Raw genomic sequence first — 26,084 nt, 5'->3', positions numbered from 1 at the left:
ATGCATGCGAGGCAGCACACGGGTCAATTGGCCTGCAGAAAAGGTTTTCCACTGAGCTCTTCTGGACGCCTCCGACTGAGTACATGCAGCCGGCCCACAGACATGAAGACTGATGTCTCGTCAGTTAACATTAGAGAAAACTCACTACAAATATTAATCATCTCTTACATCACATCGACCACTGCGGCATTTCAATCAGCACGGGGATTTGAGAGGGAATTTGAACACAAGCGCACATACACAGTCAAACAAATAAAAACATCCCTTTCCCTGCAACACACACACACACACACACACACACACACAAACAAATAAGCCCCTTAGCGCCTCATCCAAAACCACTTGGAGCACATTTTCTCATTATCCAAGTGTTCCTGTCCTCTCTGTCTGGCAGGAAACAATGGATGGCCTCTAGAGCTCTGCGTGTGAGTGTGTTTCCTTATTTGTGTTGGAGTGTGTGAGAGCTTGCGGTGTATGCATGCATGTATTTATATATGCCTATTTGTGTTAGTTTGTGTGTGTGTGTGTGTGTGTGTGTGTGTGTGTGTGCCCCGTAAGGTCAAGCAGCCCCTAAACAAATTTGCGAGCGTGACTCACTGGGGCCTCCCATCTCCGTCCATCAGCACTGACAGGATGGCATGCTTATCCAGCATGCATGCAGCCCACTGTGGCCTGTAGCTATACAGGACCACGCAGAGACATATGGCCTTATTATTGCTTTTGTCTCTGGGGGTGAGGGGATGGAATAGGTGGAATTATATGTGTGTGTGTGTGTGTGTGTGTGTGTGTGTGTGTGTGTGTGTGTGCGCGCGCTGTTTCTAGCCTCTGGGTTCACCACCAAAAATCCACCGATCCAAAATTTCTACTTTTGCTCTGTCGAATGGAGAAAAATGGCTGGTTGGAAAACACACACTCACAACACACACACAACGCACACATACACAAAGCACAGAGCGTCCCAGGTGTGTGCCTGAAGGATGATTGAGAGCTAACCCTGTGTCTGACAGCGCCCTTTGGGGACTGAAATATTCATGGCTGTGGTGTTATTGTTATCTCAGTCGTGTTGGTGGCGGAATCCAACCGGTACGCATAAGTGCCCCTGATATTAAAAACAGAAACATGGGTAAAGACAAGAGCAAAATTTACAGCAATACATCAACCTCAACCTGAAGATTAATGCAGCAGTGGCAAGGGAGGTTGCATAATGTTTCCCTAGTTCTCCACATTCCACAAATTCAAACTGACAGTGAAAAAAACAAACAAAAACAGAGAAAATGTTAAATATTGGGAAAAACAAGGGATGAAAGGCAGGCAGGCGCATAGTTTTGTAAGGCTGAAATACATCTAATAAGGAACGACATCAGTAATGCTAAGCTTTTACTAGATTAAGCCTAAAAGAGCAGTTAAATGTCATGCTAGAACAACACATACGTGTGCGTGTGTGTTTGCTTGTGTGTTTCTGTGTGCTAGCAATAACCCCACTCTTGTTCTTTGGCTCTTTTTTCATTAATCCAGTTGTCCTCAAGCATTCAATTAGCTGTGGAATCTCTGATCAATGTGAACTGTAAAAGCATGCCCTATGAAGTTAAATGGGGATTAATTATTGAATACCGATGCTCCCGCTTGTTCTATAATCTGCCAAAAAGCAAAAACAAGGAGGTTCAGAGGAAGAGGAGAAGAAGGATGTTTTCCTTTAAAGATGGCTGTGGGTTAAGCTAAAGATAATGCAAGGCGCTGTTGTAAGTCTAAGAGCTAATGTCTCTGTTCATCTTGTGTTAGTTTTTATTGGCTAATTAAACTAATTCTGTCTCTCCTCAGGGAACGTGTCTTCATTTCTGTGTGTATTTGTAGTCCATGTTGTACACAGAGTTGGGTATAACGCCTTAAGGTGTGTTCACACTGGACCTGTTTTTTTATTCGCTGTCGCTCGGTTCGCCCCCGCTTCATCGCTCAGTTGCAAACGCTCGTCAATGTGGCAGAAATCAACAGACTCGCTTTTTCGCTTTGATGACGTCATTGAAGCAATCAGGGTATTTTGGGTGGGGGGATGGGGGGGGGTGCTTGACTGTCATGACATGTCAGCTTCATTAAAAGTATAGCTGCAAATTAAAAGCAACAATAGATGTAAAAACACACACAGACAATGCATCTGTGATCAGTTCCCTAATTTAATTTTAACAATTTTTTCAATCTTCTCCAATTTCTCTTTTATTTTATGGAAGTGATCAATGTAAGTGCACTTGTCCTAGAGCCGCCACGACGGTTTTTATAATGCAAATAACTCTCTTTAGATAAAACCTACAAGCTTCTCTTCCTATGACTTTTCCTAAAAATGTGTCTTGTATGTTTTCCTTTAAGCCTTTAAGTTACAAAAATGAAACACATTACATTACATTACATCGTTTCATTACATCTATTGTTGCTTTTAATTTACAACGATACTTTTAATGAAGCTGACATGTCATGACAGTCAAGAACCAAACAAGACATCAGTTACTTCCGTTACTTTTAGAACGCTGGTCCTTCAGCTCCGAAACAGCAACGGCTGTCGTTTGGTTCTAATAACGGAGATAACCTTAAACCTATCAGTCTGAAATAAGCCATGGAGCTTGTGGCTCGCTACGTGGTCGAAGAAATGCTGCCGTTGTCTACGGTGGAGTCTAAGTAGGTGGAGTAGGACTTGCTGACAGATATATTTCAGACTCAGGACTTGCATTATGCCTGGTACACGCTACACGCTGGTACTCAACCAATTATCCCCAGTCATCTTTCACGATGTGTGTGATGTGTGTATTCTTGTCCTATTTTTAGCACTTTTACTATTATTTGTGTCTGTTCATGTGCCAGCCGACATGTTGTTGTAGTCACCTAAAAGCATCAGCAGATGGCAGGAGCTACATTTGAAGCGCCATATGTAAACTGTCAAGTTACTGTATCTTCCACAGGAAGTTCTGACAAATGTTTCAGAATAAAAGCCTATTTAGAAAATGGAGGGATTCTCTAGCCGAGGTTATACGGGGCTTTTAATTTGAAACAAGTGTTGAGTTTGAAATGACGGTGCGATATGTTAACTTTACAAAGACAACGGAGCGGATAAAAAGTAAATATATAAACACACATAATAAATAACGGGCCGTCTATAATGTAGTTTGTTTCAAATGAAGCTGGGAGCCTCTGCAGTTGTGGTGAGTAAAAGCCCCGCTGCTATTTGTTAATGTTATTACTTTATGTCCGACCCTGAGGATGTACCGTTGTTTGCTAGCTTGATGCTAATGACAGTAACGTTAACTCAGCGGGTTGACAAAGTGCCTCTGCTGTTTCACACCATCATTTCCCCCTTTTACTCTGTGTGGTAACATCCCTAGAGGAAATATTAAAAACACTGGAGTGTTGTTGTCATACAGTTGTCTACGGCAGCAGATCGTTGTGTGTTTCTACTGGTCAAAGTGACAGCTGTGATGGGAGAATTGGATCTCAGTCAAGGGCAAGTGGTCCATAACTTTAATTTTGGAGACAAAAAAATGTAGGCTTAGCGCCCTGTGGTCCATTGCCCAATAGGAAATGTAGAATACTCAAAAGTACTTTAAAAGTGCTTGAGTTACTTTTCTCAGGGAGTAATGTTGGAAGTACTTTTAAAGTAACTGAGTTACTTTACTCAGAGAGTAACGCAGTAAAGTAACTGGTTACTTTACTGCGTTACCTTACATACTTTGATTACTTTTAAAGTAACCCTTACCCAACACTGGTTGTACAGCATGTGTGTGGTCACACATTTTTGGATTTATTGCCATATTTACAACTGTGCATCAGCATCTAAAACCATGCTACACTTTTTTCCCACTATTATTTTACCAGCCCATTTCTTTGGCTCTGACTGATATGAATTAAAACAAAGGTTTCATCTGCTTTTGTTCAGCCCATCTTTTTGCGTTGTGCGTGACACTCATGCTCATTTTCTGTATAAAATTAATTTCAAAGCCTATAAAACTAGGTGAACAGGGCTCATTGAGTTTTCATTTGCCATGTTTTTTTTCAGTGAGGGAAGATTGTCTTTTCTGGACCTGGACTCAAACTCAAAACAATATTTAATCAAAAGCACAGATTGTTTATTTGAAGTTACAGCTCCCAAAGACAAATGATCAGTGCTGAAAATGTGATGTAAAAGCAAATCTGTTCATTTCGAGGCAGAATTGACAGCCAAACCCTTGGACTTTTACTCAAATGACCCTTCACAAAGCCTAACTCCACTTAATGACTGATGCTACATCTGTCAAGCTATTCGTTCTCGCATGCCACATAAGCAGTACACAATGATAACGATGGCAGACTTACCATCAAAATTCCCAGTAATTATTGAAACAATGGGTTCTTTGTAGTAAACAAGAGCAGCTTCTCTGGATTTTGGCAGCTCAAATGACAACTGTCTCTAGCAGCTGTGGTTAGCTTGTGTAAGCTAATGCTAACACACAAACCCCATCGTTTACAGCTGATTGTTTTTGTTTTGTTTCAAATGAGAACCCTGTAAAAGGGTCATAAATATCACATGATGGCTACATACATGATACCATACTAAAAGATCTGAGGCTCAAACTACAGCAGCATTGCCATCAGCCTATAAGAAGGAGTAGTACCGTTCATGTATTGCAGGTTAGAGCCAGCTGTTATTCAAATAAATGAGGTAGCTGCGTGTTTTGATGCAGTGCTGTTGTCTGTCTAAACACTAGGGCTGTACCCAAATATTCGGATTTTCGAATATTCGTTTCTATGGGTAGGTATTCGTTTTTTATTTACTTATTATTTTATTTTTAACATATTTTTTGGTGCTAAATGTAGTCTTTTTGTTGTTGGTAAATGTAGGTTATCAATAAAAATCAAAACTTTTAAATTGCATTGTTAAAAATGTGAAAATACAGTATCGCCTACCAACGGAGCTTGTGCGCACGGCACGCTTGAGCACATCTGTCTGAGGCTGTGGATCAATGCCAAGTTTTACCACTTTATCACTATTCCCTCTAACTTGTAGCTGTTTTTTCATTATCTTTTGAATTTAATATGAATTATGGAACCGTTTTTGTCAACGTTTGTTTTCCCCGTTTTGTACAATAAATTATTGTTTAAAGTTTCAACAAGTTTCTTTTGGAGTACGTGACACAAGTGTGTTTTGAAAACGACCGTGGACTGTCACCTGCTCAACGCATCAGTACCTTTGGATGCCATGACAGTAACAGATTATAGATTAATAGATTATAATAATAATGTCAAAATATCATTTACAGACCGATTTAACAGACGATCACTGCTGCCCGACCCGCAGGTCCATTTGCGGGTCCCGCGGGTTACAGGTCGACCCGCGCATCACTACTCAGCTCAGTCTATAAAGGCTGTACACAACAGTAAGGCTATAGACATTATATTCTATTCAGGCCGGCAGAAACAGCAGCGCATCGGCTCTACAGTGCACGGCACTGCTGATTAACCATTTTATTGCAGCACAGAGTGTCTGCCAGCAACCAATTACTTGCAGAGGCTTCCTACAACTTGTTTCAACGGTTCCGATTTAATCAGAAGACAAATTAAACAGGATGACTAGCCAATGTGAAAATCAAAAGAAAGCATAGAATAATGTACTGAAGGAGACTGTTGTGCCATCACATTTTTTTGTGGTTTGAGAGCAAAGATCCGGTCGCCGCTGTGCAAAACTCCGCAATACAATTAGGTATGAAAAAACCCCGGAGGAGTGCTTCGCAAGGAGTCTTTGGAGCCAAGCTTGGCGTAAAACTGGAGAGAGCAGGCAGCACGGCCACAGCAGCACGGACACAGACGCCAAGGGCCACTGCCTGAGCGTTGAGACTGGGTTGAAATAATGCTAGGTTACTACTGAAGGTAGAAATCTAGTTAGCTGGGCATGCTAACATAGCAACTTACATCAGAGCAGATAAACCCACAGTTTAATCCATTCCTTATGAATTTGCTCTTGTGGTTTCAGTTTTGTAAATGCTAAAAAAGGCAGCACCCTCCAAACACTTGATAATCCCTTTTACTTGAGTGCAATTCTTCAGCATGTAGAGAAATCCAAAGTGTGACAGGCCTGCCTTGGCTGGTTATAGTTGGTAAACTATAACCATTTTGCTCACACATTTTCAGTCTACATTCCTCCTATTATTTATATTTGTCTATCACAGCCCCTATGCCCTGCTTTCCCCTGACCACCCATCCCCCTAGCTTTGACTCACTTTAGTATTTCCTTGGAGTGGCCAGTGTTGGAACTCTTTTTGTCAGGTGTCCCGAGGCAGCTTGACTTCAGTAAGGTGTGTGGCCCCCGATCCAGTATCATGGTGGAGGTTGCTGTGGCAATGACAGCCACTGCATCACGTACCCTGGCCTCGATGTTGTAGTCCCATTCGTCATATGACACAGAGATAAGCCCTGGGAAAGAAAGAAAGAGAGATGGTGTGAGGTGAGAGAAAGGCATATATGGAAAGTGGGAGGAAAAAGAAGGTGTAGAAAGAAATATGGAGAAAGATGAAAAGGAAGGGGGGGGGGAGACAGAATGGTGTGAGAAAGGGAGGGAGGATGCAAATAGGCAGGCAAAGGCAGAGTGCAATGAAAAATAGCCAGAGGGGGAAAAGAAACACAAAAGTAAAAGCATTTTAAAGGGGGTTGAAAAGTGGAAAAACAGTGGCAATCACACCTACATCTTAATTTGGTCCAAGCCAGAGTGGACCTATTTACTTTATTTTCAAAATACAAATGCTAACATAGGTTAAAATCACGTGGAAAACAAAACAAAACAAAAAAAAAAACTGAATGAGCGTCAGTCGAGACCATGGTCATCTTTCAGCTCATTTTGTCATGCTTGGCTTTTCAAGCATGAGGAACTGCTGGCTACCAGACGTCAGCATTCATTTCTTGCGCCCATAAACAACCGTGTTTTCAGGTCATTTTCCATGGCTGGTTTGGATTATGTGTTCACATTTCAAACCTGTACAGTAAATCTAATGGAAAAAGGCAAACCTGCATTTAGGCAGCCTTGGTGGACCTATTGGTTTCACATACATGGTAAAACATGAAACTACAGGAGCAGATCCTTCAAATAAACATGACTTGTGAGGGGAGGGGTGCATGGGAGAGCCACTGCAAAATGACAAACGGGTCTCTCTGCTGCCTGACCCGATTCCCTAGAGAGATATTTTCAAAACAACATCACTGGGAATTCTCTTAATGATGAACTCCAGTGAGGCCAAAGCTCAGACTATTATTAGCAGTGATGGCCACAATATAAAAATAAAGCTTGTCAGTCCACATCTATCTCATATTTTTGTGAGATATTGCACAATAAATCAATGTAAAATGAACAGATACCATCAAATGAACTCCCAAACTATTTATAACCTCACTTACCTGAAGTTAACAGAATTCAGTATGCACCCTACCACTGACTGGAACAGCGTAGTGCAAACACACAAGAGAATATTTGCATATATGCAAACAAGCCCATCTGTCACTTGTGCACACATTTTAATAGAAAGCTTTTTGAAAACTTACCACAGAATAATGTTATACAGAGTTCAGTGTTTTGCTCTGCAACAATACAGCAAAGGAGTTGCTTAAATGAGTTTGAATCTGGCCCCTCTGATTTAAATGTCTGACCTCTGATTCCCTGTCTACACATTCACTGAGGTCAGTAAATTACATCAAGCAAAGGTGGGAAAGTTGGCCATACTGCATATGCTGAAATTTGAAGTACTTAAAAATTATACTCATATAAATCAACAATATAATACACTGATATGTTTACAGGTCGTCTTATTGCACAATCAAGGCTACGGTATTCCCCATTGCTTCCAAAAACATTGTGATTCGGGATGTGCCACATTTTAACTATGGATGCACTGATCCAACTTTGTCCTCTCCTGATACCGATTCCGATATGTTAAGTTGCAATCACAAAGATCTCTGTTTAACTTCCTTTGGCGGCTCCTATGGCGATTAGTAGTAATTGCATTGTGTTATTTGGCAGACTTTAAGGCTTGAGACCAGGCTGGTGAATTTATTCAAATCAGCTCGTTTTATGAGCCCTGCAGCTGGCAAGATGAAAGGGTTACCACAGCATAGACAGTATGTATGTATGTGTGTGTGTGTGTGTGTGTGTGTGTGTGTGAGAGAGAGGACTGATTATTAATGACTGTATCCGGCTTGTCATTTTTCCTGGGAATGTCGCCACAGACAACCAGTTCTTAATACTGCAAATACATCACTGGGTCACAGGCTCGATCAGCATTGTTCGACCTCATGTTAACAGACATGTATGTAAATTACATCTTCAAGATAATAACGTTGAACTTGAACCTGCTGACACCAAGTACCACTCTGATACCAGCGCCTTTACCCCCCCGTACTTAGAAGGCAGATGCTGTTAGCACTCAGATGTCCATAGGCAACAGTGCTATTTGCAGCTGGAATGTAAATAGCAAATGTGGCTAATTACACCCAACTGTATATTCCTTGGCATCCTTGCAAAACCAAAATATGATGTCAACTACAGTGGGTCTATAGAGCTATTCTGCTTAAGTTCATGTGCACAGTGTGCATTAAACAGCTTTATACATCCTTAACAGACAATAATAATTCAACTAAGTCTTAAAATAATAAACCAGTGTTGACTCACACAGGACTCAAACCTCATTCTAAGTGAAATTCCTGTGCTTGACCCATTCATCCTCCATGTCTTGTTCAATCCATGGACTGTGTTGCTCTTCACACTACGTCACCTGCCTTTCTGTCAGTACATTTGTGAGTTTTTTCACGTAAATCTACCACTTTAATCTCAGAGAATATTTGACATTGGCTAGTAGTAGCCCTAACCATGACCTCTTTGCCCTTATCCTAACCGCATTTGACCATGACGCATCAACATGACGAGTACTAGAAAATCAATGCACGCAGTGGGATCCATAATAACTAGGGCTGTCAAAAGATTAATTTTCTAATCATGATTAATCACTGAATTTCAATAGTTAATAGCGACTGATGGCATTTTTAATCGTATGTTTAAAATCCATTATTTTGCATTTCAAAACAATTTTGAAGTCCATATTAACGAGGTAAAGCTGTTTTTACCAGAGTGTCTTGATTGGGAATCAAATAAATGCAAAGAAATTTACTTTATGATCTTGACTTCTGGTTTTATGTAAACAACTTCAAAGTGCCTATTTTGTGAAAAACAGTGTTGTTTATTTTTGTGGGGTTGGTTTTTTTTGAGAAAGTGGAGTGACTCCAATATCATTTTGATTACTCACTAACATCCAGTGATCCTCGGGTAATGCAACAGCATTTGCACTTTTCAGGAGGTTCAGTTTAGTTGCTTTTTCTGATTCATACAGGTCCTGTATGCATTAAACTATTGTTCCCCATGACGGTAAGGCACATGACTAGGTACAACATGCAAACCTAATGATGTTCCCTTAATACATAATATACTTGTGCAGTAGTGTGTCTGTGTCACTCTGCAGTTACACCTCCAAAGTCCCGGCTGGCAGTGGGGTTTCTGTGAAGTGCTGCAAAGTCTGACTGATTCAAAATACACCTTAAACATTATAAAACATGGCTTGATAGCCACAATTCAACTATACAAATTGGTTTCATTATAACTCGCACGATTTACAGACAAAACCGTTTTTCCCCACAAATACAACATGCTAACGTTATTAGCATAAGTCTATTGTATTTTACATTGTATAAATTAATCTAGCAGCATTCTCCTCTACTCATATAAATAACAGACAGGTCTTAAAATGCAGGTCTGCAGTCAGTGTTCACCCTAACCCCCAACCCCCTAATTCCCACGCTATACCCACAAAATAGTGCTTTGCCAGTTTTGGCATTGTGGTTACCGCTGACATCAGTCTGATTAGCTTCATCTGTATGCTCAGATTATAAGTAGTAGCTCAAACTCAAAGTACTTCAGTGATATCTTAATTCTGTTTGACACAAGGTGACAACTGAACCTACTGTGAGGTTTTATAAAATGAAAGAAGCCGCATTCAAAACCGCATTTATTTTACGTCACTGCGGTACCAGGGAGCCGCTGCTGCTATGCATGCAATTACTAACAAAAATAACTTGTTTGACCGCCCTAATAACAACACTTCGTAGGGATGGGTTTAAATAACTGCAGCATGACTACTCTCACCTGGGTGCATATAGAGATAACTGTTATGTTATGTTATGTTATGTTATGTTATGTTATACACTTCTGTGGCAAAATATTGAGTTGACAGTCCAAAGTGACTACATTTATGTAACTGATAGCAGAAACACTACATTTTATAATGTAAAATGTCTTTTACTTGAGAAAGGACAGCAGAGACATGAGATGATATTAGGGGAAAGAGATAGGGAATCAAATGTGATGAAGGTCCCCAGCTGGAGTCACATTGGGCTCAGTGAATTTTGTGCCCAGCCTCAGTCACAGGGGCGTCCCAACATCCATAAACTATTAAAGTGAAAATAGAAAAGTTTTTTCTTAAACTTATCATTATGATGTAAATGTTGATTGCCCAATGTAATAGCACCATCTACATTTAGTTTGGTTTCCTGTAAGCCTCACTTTCACTTTGCAATTTGAAGGGAACTGTTTGGATTGCTTTACAGTTAAAAGAAGATGCTTGATTGCAGAAAGCATCAAGAGGGATCCAAAGATGCACTTTATTAAAAGCTATACTGTATAACTGCAACTATAACAGCGCACCAGATCTAATCACTCCAAATCAGGCCACTAAAGCTGTGAGGATATGTTTATGAACGACCCCTGGAAAAATCACTCTCCAGTCTAGTCAAGTGGTCTCAATTTTGAAATCAGCTAATAATACCAGTGATTGAAGGGGGAAGAGAGAGAGAGGGGTCGTTTGGTGTTATTTGTTTAAGCTGTGATTACAAACAAAGCATCATAATTAATTTGGCAAGGGTGACTTAATGTTTAAAATTTGTCACATGGCACTTAATGATCTTTTTCTGCAAAGCCTTAATTAGCTACATTTTTTTTCAGTCACCAATGGTATGATACTTATAGCATATGAGATCTCCGTTCAAACCCTGTCTGATCTGGAGCCAGTTTCACAAAGATATTTTTGACTGGTGTCAAGTGTCAGACCAGTCTTACTGCCGCTGTTAGATTATTCTGGACAGTTTTTTCTTATTCTAAAACAAAAAGTTAGCAACCCTATCCCAGGCTAACTGTGGACTAAGAGCCATGTTTCCATCGTAACAACCTGCTGCCTAGTAGCACAACATGGGGAAAAAAACATTATCATGTGGTTCATAATTTGTGGTTTGCTAACAATGTTGGAGTGAGCAGTAAAGGAGGAAAATAGTTTTTAGAGACTGCAGTAAAATTTGGAGACTATTCTGACTCTGACAGATGTCCTAGTGAAAGGGGTCTTATTATGATAACGTTTTTTGGTTTACACTTGTATTTTGGGTTTTTACTAGAATATGTCCACGTGCTAATGTTCAAAAAAAACACTTCATCTTCTTCATACTGTCTGTTTTAGGACACCTGTATTCACCCTCTGTCTGAAATGCTATGTTTTCACCCATAAGCCTCCCCTCCCGAAAAGGCCCAGTCTGCTCTAATTAATAAGCATTTCTGGGTCTTCCGTGCTCTTGGCAGCTTTCCTGCACCATCATTGCAGCCGGAGAAAGACTGTAACAGAGAACAGTGGCACTTTCTACTCTGAAAAATCACTAATAAAAGTTTCAGAACCAGAATCTTCACAACCCAACCTGCTCCAGCAGGAATACGATTTAAAATTAGAGAAAAATCAGTAACATCGGCCACCAAGATTACAGGTTTCCCTGATGTTAGCATGTAGCTTCATGTAGCAGTGTAGGCTACGTAATGTAAACACTTGCAGTAGCGTCCCTGGTGGAGAAGAACATATAAAGAAACTGTTGACGAGCTGACATCAGCTTGTCTCGATAGTATAAAAAACGTTAGAAACAGAGCATTCAGACTGTCTAAACTAAGGTTTTTGCCCACAGGAATTACTTCTATATACGTACCTAATTATGTGACACTTTGGCCAAGGTTAGTATGAACATCTGACATTGTGACAGTGTATATGAGAGAAAATAAGGAATAGCATGACAGATACCCTTTAAGATAGTCAAGAACTAAACTGCTTTGTGCAATGGATGAATTTAGATGTCTATTTTAAGTCTGACTAGCAGTTAGATTTAAGTCAGAGTCTGTTTTTGTGAAACCAGCCTGTGGTGTTTGGGTGTACCTGTAGGGAAGACTGAGGGAACGTGGTCTGCATCTCCAGCCACCAGCGAGGGCACAATCCAGGTGAAGCCATAACCTGTGAGGCCCACAGAATGGGCCACCTCAAAGATAGTGGTCGCCTCCTCTTTAGTGCAGTAGAGCAGAATAACAGGGCTTTGCAATTTCTTTAGCTGGTTCTGAATCTTGGAGTCTCCATCGTCCACTGACATGTCCAGTAGGAAGACTTCTTCTAGCTCCCAGCCCACGAAGCTGTTATCGATGGTACTGCGGACCTGGATAGGAAAGGGAGACGTGGTTTAAAAAAGTGTAGGCTGCACACATACAGTGAAGTTGTTCAGAAGAGATACTGGAACAAAACTGACTGAGATGTGTCCTCCTCCAGCTCCCAGATTGCAAAGCTGTTCTGTATTAACACATCTCTTGGGAGTAGGACACAGCGGTCGATTTAAGAAAAAAAAATGTAGCAAGAGCAAGGTTAGGTAATCTCTTTTCCCAAATCTAAAAGCTATATCCTCATACCCACTGACAAACTGTCACGTAGATAGCAATATGTGATTTTTAGGATTGTGATTCCTAACATATAAATGGGATTTAAATGAAATAAATATTAACTAGCTGTAACAATGGGACTGGTATTATTTTCACCTTGTAAGTCTGTGTGTGTGTGTGTGTGTGTGTGTGTGTGTGGGTCACCGTGGCAAAATGTGGTCCTGAAGACACGCGTTGAAGCAGGAAGTACCACAGAAGCTGTTTTGAGCCAGGTTTTGGACAGATTTTATAAACACGATAGCTTTACAAGAGTGCAAGATGCACTCACTAAACTTGACAGGCGTGTAGTTTGGATTACAATGAAAGCTGAGTTCGAAGATGGGTGTGGTCCAAGCAAGGGTGTTGCTTTACGCCCTTGACCCATATTCGTTTTAAGTTGCTGATTGCTGTATCCAAGTTTCAATTAATTATTCCTGTCCACTGATCCAGCGCAATCTAGGGCATACTGAAAAAATCTGGCACAGTTCACCTGTTATGCCAAACTCACTGCTCTCATGTCATGTGTTTCATTGCACCAAACACACCAATTTGAAGTTGTGGCTATTGTGATCCCATCGCAAGACGGTCTTTAGTTTTGTTTTTTGTTTTGTGTGTCAGGGTGACACAGTAATGGATAAATTCAACAGGTGTTATACAGAATGAGTAACAGGCAGAACAAGGCATTTTGTGTGCAGTATATCCCATTATAACACTCAATTTCTTTGTATTGGAGGGAAGAAGAAGAAACCTTGAATCTTTGTGTGCTTTATACTTGCTTGAGAGAGGACAGCAGGATAGAATGAGATTCATGATACTGGTTATAACATAAGCTTTTCTTCCAGCTTGATTCAGTAAGGCCTTAAATAGTTTGTTTTCACAATATTTTCAGATACTGTGCAGATATACAGTTTGTTTAACAGTAACCTTACCAGTTGATAGGACTCTCTATACATTTTACACATTCAATATGAAGCTAATGAACTACAGATACTAAATTCTCTTTCATAACCTCCATTTAGATGATGAATATATATTCCTTTTCTTTTAAACCAGATTGTTACTCTAACTTTGTTCAAAGGAAAGGCCTTGCCATTGCTGCAACATTATTGAGAAATATGATTAGCTGACTTTCAATAACTTTTTATTCATTTCAGATGTGTGTCTGATGTTCAAAGTAATTCAGGATCTCATACTATCCCCTTTAAAGAGTCTGTTCTGAGCCCTGGAGATAAGGAGGCTGAAGCCTCACTGAGTGGCTGCATTCAAAAAGACATGCTTGGCCAATCTGTCTTTTCCATTAAAGCAATCAGAAAATGGAACTCGCTACCCACTTACATCAGACTCCACCAAACCTTATCATTTTTAAAAGCTTGAAATTATGGCTTAAAACCAGACAATCGTGTCCTCAGAAATAGTTGCATTTTGTTAGGATTATTTCATCAATTGTACATAGTCCTAGCTATATAGCAAAATATATATAAAAAACATAGCTAAGACACACATCGTATCAAAGGAAAAGAAAACAATATGAAAACTACAGCATTTGTCAGGCCTCTTATAATGGGTCCTCATAAAGACAAAAGTAATAACACCTAATGTGGCTGAGACCCAGAGCGAAAGTGAATCTCTCATTTGAATCCACGGCTGAAAAAGTTTATGGGCATTAGATGTATAATAAGTATCCTGCTGCTTCTGGAGTCAGCTTTTATCAAAGGTAGTGCATACACACCTACTGCTATATGCCCATATGCTATAGACTGTTTCGAGTACATGCTGTATATCACATGTATGTCTTCATCAAAGTGTCTCTTTATGTCTTTATTTACCTTGTTGACAAAGTCCTGGTGGCCAGGGTAGTACGTAGTGACTATGGAGAAGATGTACCAGTCATACTCCTCCATGATGTTCAACATGACGGAGGCCTGCTGCTCAATGGACGGACCAAACTGGAAAAACATGGAGTTGTCGTCCTGGAAACCAGAGACAGGAAGCCAATCAGCAAACAAGGTCATGAGTCATGCGGCATGAGAGAGAAGTGGAAGGTAGGGCACAGATGATTGTGGAGCGTGTCCAGCTACTGCAAGCCTCAGGAACAAATCTAGTCCTGTTTATAGCTCAGAGTTGTGCTCTATCTGTGTATGCTCTGTAACTGCACGAATGAATATGCAGCAGTAAGACATGTTTTTCATTCATCTACTGTATTTATGATGTTTTAATCCGATACTTTTTCTTCTGAGCAACGTCAAAGAAGAATTTTCCACTAGTACGAATATTCAAACACAGACAAGGTGACTCATTCATTATAAAGGAGCCCTATGAAAGATATAATAGCACATTAAATATGCTACAGAGTGCACAATAGGTATTAAATGTAGGCAGGTATTAGGTTTTAACGATATTAAATGAAGGTTACCAAATGTGTGGACAGACATCTCTTTTTTTTTTTTCCAAGGAGAGAGAAAGAAGAGCTCTTGGCACTCCAGGAATCTGGTGCCATGCATTGGTCAAGGGCAGGTCAGTCACCCATGTAAAACTGCCAAGCAACTCATCGGGACACAGAAGTCAAGACAGATTATTCATAAGTGTTAGTGACCGGAGGCGACATGGCAGAGGGGCTGTAATGAGAACAGCATCATGTCTGGGTTCTTCTGTGTGTCCAGCGTGAAATATATTGTTGAAAGGTGACTGAGATGACTGGAGGTGTTGGGTCATGCTTAAACATGGTCACTGCTTCAGTGATTCATAGTTTACATTGCTCAAGAAGTCAAGTAAGTGTTTATACTGTATAGTTCAACATCTTGAGAAATGAGTCAAATGAGAAGATTGACATCACTCTCATGTTTGGGTGTTAAATACGGGGCTGTAGAAAGTTGTTAGCCTAGCTTAGCATAAAGACTGGAAACAGGCAAGCAGCAAGCCTAGTTCTTTTCAAAGTGAGAAGCCGACAGCCATGAAATAGGCACAGCAGTTCAGCGTGCTAACGTCTTCACAATGGCAATGCGAACATGCCATGGTGTACCATGTTCACCATCTTAGTTTAGCATGTTAGCATTAAATACAAAGTATTTGATCAAAAACTAGAGTATAGGATACATTTTGACATGGTGATAGGGCCGTAACGGTACATGTATTTGTGTCGAACCGTTCGGTACGCGACTTTTGGTTCGGCACGACCCTGTACCAAATTATTGGGCGCAGGATATTATTTTATTTTATTTGTTTTACTTTAATTCCATTTTTGCGAGCCGAACCATTTAAAATATCTAGTTCCCCGACAGACATAATCGAGTGACGGACCGAGTCCCGTAAATCTCCGCTTTCACTTTGTGCATGGTGTGGGTTAAAATGAAAAAGAAAGTGACAAACACATAAGCCGTGAGCCTGTCAAGCCGGTCGCGGTGCACCATACGCCCGCTGCGAGCCATTCAGCACCGCGGACAGTCGGACTAATGGGCTGTCGAACCAATGACATGGACCCCATGGCAAGTGAGTCTGATGAATCTGAAGACCCACCCGCAAATCTTAAGTCCTCCGTTCGGGAACACTTAGGTTTCCGGGTAAAATACGAAGATGAAAATAAACAAGTTGACAAGACAAAAGCAGTGTGCCGACACTGCAGAACAGCGGTCGGGTATGTACTTGGACACACGTCTAACATGCGAACGCATCTAAAGCGACACCACCCGAGTTTGAATGTTAACCAGCACGACTAGAAAAAGCAATCTGGTGCAAACTACGATATCGTCGTCGTTTAAAAAGAAAGAGCGTTTCCCTGACCATCGCGCTAAAGAAATAATCAGCGGCATTGGAGTTGAGTAAAATTGTTTAAGCTGCACTTTAGATATAAGCATGTTTTGTTTACTGCACTTTAACAAAGTGGGAAAGCTAAGTAAGTTCCTAGTAAAACTGAACCTGAGCAGGCTTTAAAGCTGACCAGCTGCCCTATACTTTTTATTTTAGTAATAAAAAACTGTTAAAGCAAAAATTTATATTTATATTTTTCATTCAAAAAATGTGTTAAAAAAACAGCAGGATTTTATTTTTCACTTTTATATTTCTATTTTCATTCAAACAATGTGAAAAAGCATCAAAAATTGTGTAAAAAGAGTTAACTGCTGTGGTGGTATGTTTTAATAAGGTTTCCAATAAGTAAAAGATATTTAATAGTTTTCTATTTTTTTCATTGCTGTACCGAAAAAAAAACGAACCGTGACTTGTGTACCGAGGTACGTACCGAACCGTGATTTTTGTGTACCGTTACACCCCTACATGATGATGTTGATAAAAAGTTAAAGGATCACCAAAGTCATTACCATTTATCCTCTGGGGAGGAAGAATGTCAGAAGCAAGTGTAATAGCAATCCATCCAAAAGTTGCTAAGACATTTTACTCAAAACCACAATTGAGAACCTCATGGTGACTCTAGGGGAAAAGCCGTGAGAAAGCAAAAGTTATTAGGATTCATCCTCTGGGGGAAATGAATGCCTGTACAAAATCAAATAGCAATTCATCCAATAGACATAGTTGAGATATTTCGATCTGGACCAAAGTAGTGGTGGACCATCCCTAGAGCCTAGAGACTAACAATGACTACAAAGACACATAATACCACCCCCAGAGCAACAATTGAAACTAAATGTAAAAAATCACTAATAGTTAGATTTTTGTTGATGTACAATGCCTGTACTATAAAGCAAGTTCAACATACCCAGAATATCTGTTTGTTATCTAGCGTAACTTACACTGGCTGTATAACACTAACGGTATAACAACTCTGGGTTTTCCTCTCCAGTCATTGGCGCATTCATGTGAAAAAGGTGGCGTTGTTAATTACTAGTGAAATCATCAGAAGCATGAATGAAGCATTTAACATGATATGAGATTTAACAGTGACACTTGTTACACACAAGAATTTTCTGCCTTAAGGAAAGCAAAAAGTCATACTCACCAGACTGAAATGTAAAAGGCTGTAATCTTACAACAGCATGAGAAGATGTAGAAATACTAGATATGTTAAAAGTAGGCAAAGGCTTCAAAATATGAGTAGGTGTTATAATGAATTCAGTGTAGAATAAATGTTTTTTGCTATTTAGTTGGATGATGAAGAAACCTCTCTGAAGATGTCACATAAAAACACTTCAAAGTAATTCCAGACTGTTTCTGCTGCTGAAGAGTGTAAAAGTAGTTAATCACTGATGAGTCTATCTGACCGTAATGTTGCATTTATAATCAAGGGAGCCAATTAATAGTGTGTAGATTATTTTTCTTATAAAAGACACACTTTTTATTTTTAGATCTCCTCACACAGGTGTCCCATGTTATTCTGAGTTGCAGTGATGAAATCAGAGTGCACAATCAGCCACACTGTCAGCTATCACTCCAGGGAAAAAATAAACTTCACACAATTAAAATGCAGCTACAATCATCATTATGTGTTTAGTGTTGTAAACAATGTCTCTGTTTGTTAGAGGCTCTATTTTAAAACCAGTGGAAACAAAAGCTTGGGAAAATAAAATGATTCTACTGACTTAAAAAATATATACACTCTTTTCACCTGTCATTTGGGACTTTTGTCCATGTCTGGATACTCTTTAACAGTGATCTGACTGATCAGTGGTTGGGGTGCTGACAGGCTGTGAGCCAATCCTCTGTAGCAGGTTAGCTGTTCAGAATAAGTTGCCACAGTGATTTATCCTGGTAAAAATTGAACCAGCTTTGTAGTACTGAAAACCCTGAGTTAACCCTGAGGTTACCTTGCTGACCTCAAAACCTGCTCCGTAGTACAGGCCTCTGGTCAGACAACATGATTTAGAGGTATTGGTAGGCACATTTTGGGGAGAGTCAGACTAGCTGTTTCCCCCTGCCTTTAGTCATAATGCTAAGCTAGTCTATCAGCTCATACTACAGTATCTGAATCTAACTCACCTTCAAATCCATCATCTTTGCAGTTTACTTACTCTTCAGTGTGCATACAGAATATGATTAAAATCTAGGTGAAATCAAGGACCTTGCACACATCACAGAATGATCAGTAAGGACTACAGAAAATGGTTTTTTAATCAATTATCTCACTTCACTTATTTTCAGCATTTATTTTAAATTGAAAGCCAAAGTTCACTCTTCAGTGACTGTTTACATGTGCCCCCCAGAACAACTTACACTTGCATGCACTGCTACACTCTGTTTATGTTTCATGTTCATGTGCATGTGCATGTGCATTCATACACATACGTGAACTAGGCGTATTAATCCACGTGTGCAATCGGTCATATGTGTTAGTCATACAGGAGGCTGAGCACTGCTCGAGTTAAGTGTGCTGATTCCACTCTACATCAGAACCCATCTCCCCCTTCCTCTGCTTTCTTTTACCCACAGGGACAGAAATGATCTGTTACCTACTTTTCTCTGTAATGAGGTAATAACGTTGCCATGTCAAGTGATGGTGGAAGGATCGGCAGTAGTGGAAACGAGGGGGGGGCGCGCGTGTGTGCACACAGGCTGAAACCTGACATTTTACCTACACTGACAGTAAACACGCTCCGCTCTGCTCAGGAAGGTAATGAAGGTATTCTCAGGCATGAACGACAGCTAATGCAGCATTTACCTCTAACCTCACACTTCCATCACTGTTTTAACATTTCAGCTTCAACATGCTTTTAAATGACTTGCTCTACATGTACTTTACCCTGACATTATTATTCTATCTGTGGATCCAGTCATTTTTCTATAATCACATTCACTATCCCTCCCCACTGTTCACCACACACACACAAACCTCTTCCTGTCTTTAAAGGTTGAAGCTGGGGGTTATCTTTGTTTTTTGTTGTTTTTTTTTGCTGCCCACAAATCCCTTAAAAAGATCAAAACTAACAGTGAGTTGATCCCACTAACAAGCATTGTCTGGCCAAAGCCTTATATAGCTTATTCCTTTGTGCCATCAGCTGAGCCCTTTTAAAAGCTAAATTACATATTTATGACCCATTTTAAAAGATTTGCATCTTTAGCAGGAACATATTAGCTTGAGAGGGCGGCACGGTGGTGTGGTGGTTAGCACTCTCGCCTCACAGCAAGAGGGTTGCCGGAGGGAGCCCTTCTGTGCGGAGTTTGCATGTTCTCCCCGTGTCAGCGTGGGTTCTCTCTGGGCACTCCGGGTTCCTCCCACAGTCCAAAGACATGCAGATTGGGGACTAGGTTAATTGATAACTCTAAATTGTCCGTAGGTGTGAATGTGAGCGTGAATGGTTGTCTGTCTCTATGTGTCAGCCCTGCGATAGTCTGGCGACCTGTCCAGGGTGTACCCTGCCTCTCGCCCGATGTCAGCTGGGATAGGCTCCAGCCCCCCCGCGACCCTCAAGAGGATAAAGCGGTTAGAAGATGAATGAATGAATATTAGCTTGAGAATGGGTTGCACAGACCAGGTATGTAAGCTGAAAAGACTAGACAGGTGGACGAGATGGTTTTAGTCTTTTCATAGGCTTTGCTGAAAATATAAAATAACACCAACCTTATCCTTTAAAGGTCAGTTCACATAAAAAAAGACAAAACATACTGGCTCACCTTTGTTGCAGTTTGGTTTTATTTGATTCTGAGCTATTTCTGAGTTGCTGCCTCATCTCTTCTTTACAGTGAAGGTGGTTTGTCATGCTCTTAGCACTAAAAAGTTATACCAAAGAAATCAACAGCAACATCTCTTCTCAGAAAAAATGGATAATTAACAGAACTGTCAATAGTTAACATAAGGACTATTTCTTCAGCACAAGGACACCAAGGTAATTTCCTGATTATCGTATTTATTTATGTATTCATCGTGTTTGACTTTAGGGAGGGAGGTTCAAATTTACAATTAAAAACTAACACATGGTGGTTATTTCATAAGCTGTTTCCACTATTCTTTTGCCGGGTTCAGACAGCAGGCGGAGGCGGAAGCACATTGATGTGTCAGTTCTCTCGCTAGCAGTAGCCTAGCCGTTCACAATTTCTTTAAAAAAGCAATTCTGCACCTCTGCTCTTTAGTAATCACAGGGAGAGCTAATCTTTATCATGGGTAAGTAATAACCTCATGCATTTATAACACAAAGCTGTCTATGTGTTCCTGGTTAACAACTGCACATGTATGTCCGCTTCTGGAGCGTCTAGAGTTTTTATCAGAGTAAACACTGAATGAATGGCCAAACTATAAAAAAAAGTGTTTGTTACCAGTGCAGTGTAGTTAGGTCTTTAGCTTGTAGACACACAACAGCCAGATTACAACCAAAATACTGTGTAAATCCAGTTTTGATGTTTTTTGATTTGGTTGGCAAATATGGGGTGTATATTTTATCACTTATCATAATTAGATCATTAATCATATCATATAATGCATCCTTTATATTGTTTGTAATAGATAGTAAGTGTGTTTACCTGCCAGATGTGCTTGTGGCTCATGGAGAAATTAGACCAGACACATAAACTGTTGCTGCAGATCGTGAGCTGGCTGTGCAGCTCTGTGCCACAACACGTACTCTCTCAACAAACCAATTGCCCAATTTATGGGCTCCAAAATGAGGCAGACAGCTCTTTGCAGTGCTTCATGGTGCTCCTGCCTCCTGCTTGAACCCGGCGATCAAAATATGACTGTGCATTCATTTATGCATTTAGCATTTCTCCAACAGTATTTATTGTATTCCTGGCAGTGAGGATGACAGACTTTATTATAGACTTTTATGTATAATTAAGGAGTTAATTGAATAAATAAAAATGTGAAAAAACAAGTTATAAAATAAATAAAGTTGAGATCTGCTTTTTGGTTTCTGATCATTATCTGAGGGAGGTCTGGTGTGTATTGGGTGCGTCTAAAATTCTGACAGCAGCTGTACAAAGTAGTTTAAGTGAAAACGTCTCTGTTCTGGATATTCCTGGCCAACCAGGACATTGTTTTTGGAAAGATACGTTAATGATAAATTATTTAAATGCAATTTTCCAATGCTTTCAACCTCCCTTGTATTTGTGTGGCAGCAGAAATCTCAGACATAAATATCTGAAATCTTATCTACAAATCAAAACACAACTACTTGCATGGTCAGATACCACTAAAGGCAGCTGGGTAAATTTATATTTTATTTGAGTGAGCTGACTTTCCTCAGCTGGACTTTATACTTTTTCTGTCTTAAACATGTCCAGTTTCAGATACCACCCCTTTTTTTCATCACTGAGTTATTCTGCTGTTCTGGATCTTGCTTTTTTCAGTTCCTCTCACTTTCCACTCACACAGTATCCATTTCTCCTTCAACCCCCTAAACTCCCTTTTTGTCTTGTTATCGCTCTCTCCTGATTCTTTCTTTCTAAAAGTGGGCTCAGAGAGGTGTAATCACTTGTGAGACTGAACCTGCCATTCAAAAGGGATCGTGAGGGCACTACTTACTTCATTCTCTCCTTAGATTACAGCTAATCATCATCTCATTCTACTTTCTCTTTTATATCCTAATCACCCCTATTTAATTTCAGTCCTTAATTCACATGGCATTAGTGTCAGTTTTTTTTCTCGCTCTCTCTTTCTCTTGACCCCCACCCTCACCCTATCTTTTTCCTCTCTGTTCTCTGTTTTTACATAATGTCCTGCAGCTCCGATTACTTCATATCACAGAGGTGTGAAGTGTCCTGCGGGGCAAAGTCTGTGTGTCATTACCGGAGCCGCCCGTTTCCCTGCCTGCTTGCTTTCCTGCCTGTCGTTTCACATCATACACTGCTCAACCATGAGCCCAAGAAAGAGGTTTGTCACCTAATTTTAACCGTGCGCTGTTTCTGTGTCTCTTCTCTATGAGCTGCAAGTTACTGTCTGTGAGGTGGGTTACATTTTGTAATTTGTGCTGTCAGATTTGGTTAGACAGTGTTGAAAATGGCTGGAGGGACTGCAGGATGGACAGGTATGAACATATTTCTTCTTCTTCCAGACTTAAAATAAATCACAACAAAAGCTAGACTCAAGTGTGTTCACGATGCATTTTACAATTCAAAACCTTCAATTGTAAAGTATTTACAATCATGTCTGTGACGTCTTCTGTCTGTCTTTGTTAACAGCCTGTTCACGAAGCCTTCCCCTCCTGATGGCCTGGAAACACACCGCGACACCATCATGGCCCACAGGTGTTTTCAAGCAGCTGGTTTTCAGGGTGTGACGGCTGCACCCACTGATAAACACACTTCAACTTTTGGAACATAGCAACACCATAGATTTCTAATAATAACTAGACAAGATGGCACCTATTCATTCCATAAAGTTGCCTGGCGCATATGCCAGAAAAAGTTTTTAGCTTGCAGGTTTACTTCTGTAGTAAGTGGCCAACTGAGTATTCACGCTGACCCCGCCCACAAGTTCTCGCCCGGCTCATAGACTTTACATTGTGATGACATCACATATTTAGGGGCCGGGTAGCCTAAGCTGCCAGGACCCTATTGTTATCCTGCATCTTCTTCTTCTTCTTCCAGGGAAATCATACTTCCCATGCGCGAAAAATCACCAAACTTTGCACAAAGGTCCAGTCCCATGCCAGATTGCCTCAGCTGCAAAAACATGCCAATAGTCCTGATGGTGGCGCTGCAGCAAGCCTTCATTCATTCCTCTTGAGGGTCACAGGGGGGCTGGAGCCTATCCCAGCTGACATTGGGCGAGAGGCGGGGTACACCCTGGACAGGTCGCCAGACTATCGCAGGGCTGACACATAGAGACAGACAACCATTCACGCTCACATTCACACCTACAGACAATTTAGAGTTACCAATTAACCTAGTCCCCAATCTGCATGTCTTTGGACTGTGGAAGGAAGCCGGAGTGCCCGGAGAGAACCGGCAACCCTCTTGCTGTGAGGCGAGAGTGCTAACCACCACACCACCGTGCCGCCCTAAAGTTCAAAATTATGAAAATTCACAACAAATCAAAAATATGTGCTACAGATTTGCAACTTTCACCAAAATGTAGCCCCAATACTTTTGTACATTTAAACCTATTAACAATTATGAAGTCCATCACTCTGTTTTTTTCAAAAACTGTAAAACTTATTAAACCTATCTCCTCCCACAATTTTTGCTCAATTGACACCAAACTTGCTACAGAGCATCTTCAGACTGTCCTACACAAACGATCCACACAGATTTTTGATTTATCGAAAATTGAGCCTACAGTGCATCAAAATGTTTGACTGTAAACGGTATTGTAAACATATACTTGCAAATTCTTGCTAAATACATTCTCAATGTTGATTAAAAAAAGACAAAATTTTGGAGTCATGGTAGATGATGTTTGGAAAATATCAGAATTTTATCTCAAAAACTGATTTTTTTTTTACATCATTTTGAATTTCGCTCTCATACGAACAATTGGAGTCAATGCAAAAATGGCATTTTTGAACATCAGTTTTTCACTTATTGAGCCAATAAATCATTGTTAAAAACAAATTACCAACATCTCCATGCTGTCTAGATGCATTTCGGATCGATTTCGGATTTTTGTCTTAATAACTGAATTTTTGACAGCCATTTGAAATCTGCCTTTACACACTAACAGCTGCTGTCTTGCACACAGGTGACAATTAGCTCAGTGAGATAGAGGATGGCTCTTGGTCTTGAAGATTGTGAGTTCAAGCTTCTGCTCATGCAATGTTTCCATATGAGAAATCTACCCAAACTTTTCATAAAGGTCCAGTCCCATGCCAGATGTCCTCAACTGGAAACACAAGACAATAGTCCTGATGGTGGCGCTACAGCAAGCCTCTAAATTTCAAAACTTTGAAAATTCATAACAAATCAACCGTATGTGCTACAGCTTTGGAACTTTCACTTTGAAATTTGCTTTTCCATGGCATGGATGGCTACTGTCTGGCACCCTGATGCTTGGCTTAGTCAATTTGTGAAGCCACACATGAACTGCCACTTGCCAATTAGCTCAGTGAGATAGAAGACGGACCTCAGTCTCAGAAGTTGTGAGTTCAAACCTCAGCTAAGGCAGAACAGACATTCTAATGTGAAAGTCCTATGTTCAGGCATCATGCTATATGGATTAGAGACTACCAAGGTTACAACAATTATGATCCAGGCTGTTTTGCAGAGAGACAAATACTCTTTATCAACACTTTTCCCTGTTATCCCTTGTCTCTTTTCCCTTTGGCTTAGCTATCAGTCAATATGCAGAGTCTATCCAATAGCTACTTTTACATTTTAAAAAATGTTTTCATCTTTGTCACCATGGATAATGTTTAGCTTTAAGCTAGATCAGGCCAGTTTGTTCATAATTGCTAGCAGTTAATGTTATTCTTACTTTCTTGTTCTTGAGTTTTTTCTTTCCTTTGTATATTATGAGTCTAATCACTTCAGCCACTCATCCACAATTTGAAGGGCATGCCATAATTATATGATGTAACTTCTATGTTATGATATGCTTTGTTTTAGTGTGTGTGTTGCCTAATTTTGCCTAAAACTGCCCGGCCCCGACCATTGTTGCGCAGCAGCTATAATTTTAAATCACTTTTATCAGTTTAAGGAAAGTTTTACAAATATAGAACCTCAATGGATCAAAAATTCATAATAAAAGGAGTCATAATTGACCTTGTTTGCAGTTTGAGGTGTCCTGTCAACAGTCTCTTTTATAATAGTGGCCTGTGGGGAAAATGCTTTTTGGGCTGCAGGCGATATTTTGGCGGCAATACCGTGAGCAGCCACCAGAAAAATTTGACTGCAAGGCTGAGTTCCTGAGGGCCTGAACAACACACACCGCATTTCATGTGATGAGGAACAACTTATCAAAGCCAGCAGATATCTTTCATGTCTTCTGTAAATATCAGTCTACCCAGAGCTTTACATCTGTCAGTATTTATAACAATATTTCAATATACAGTACAGGCCAAAAGTTTGGACACACCTTCTCATTCAATGCGTTTTCTTTATTTTCATGACTATTTACATTGTAGATTCTCACTGAAGGCATCAAAACTATGAATGAACACATGTGGAGTTATGTATTTAACAAAAAAAGGTGAAATAACTGAAAACATGTTTTATATTCCAGTTTCTTCAAAATAGCCACCCTTTGCTCTGATTACTGCTTTGCACACTCTTGGCATTCTCTCCATGAGCTTCAAGAGGTAGTCACCTGAAATGGTTTTCCAACAGTCTTGAAGGAGTTCCCAGAGGTGTTTAGCACTTGTTGGCCCCTTTGCCTTCACTCTGCGGTCCAGCTCACCCCAAACCATCTCGATTGGGTTCAGGTCCGGTGACTGTGGAGGCCAGGTCATCTGCCGCA

At 40.3% G+C, this 26,084-nt stretch overlaps 1 protein-coding gene across 4 annotated transcripts in view; it reads right to left on the bottom strand.

The window, feature by feature from the left end:
• grin2bb (glutamate receptor, ionotropic, N-methyl D-aspartate 2B, genome duplicate b) overlaps nucleotides 1–26,084 on the bottom strand; it is a 151,672-nt gene that overhangs the window by 45,426 nt on the left and 80,162 nt on the right. For all 4 annotated transcript variants that reach the window (XM_049571980.1, XM_049571981.1, XM_049571982.1 and 1 more), the window contains 3 exons: nucleotides 14,641–14,784; nucleotides 12,288–12,558; nucleotides 6,234–6,426 (listed from right to left, as the gene is read on the bottom strand). In XM_049571980.1, coding sequence (XP_049427937.1) covers nucleotides 6,234–6,426; nucleotides 12,288–12,558; nucleotides 14,641–14,784 — 608 coding nt within the window. The remainder of the gene's footprint in view (nucleotides 1–6,233; nucleotides 6,427–12,287; nucleotides 12,559–14,640; nucleotides 14,785–26,084) is intronic.

The sequence above is a fragment of the Epinephelus fuscoguttatus genome, linkage group LG3, assembly GCF_011397635.1.
Source record: "Epinephelus fuscoguttatus linkage group LG3, E.fuscoguttatus.final_Chr_v1".
Classification (NCBI taxonomy): Eukaryota; Metazoa; Chordata; class Actinopteri; order Perciformes; family Serranidae; genus Epinephelus; species Epinephelus fuscoguttatus.
This window is presented reverse-complemented; position numbering and strand designations above follow the sequence as displayed.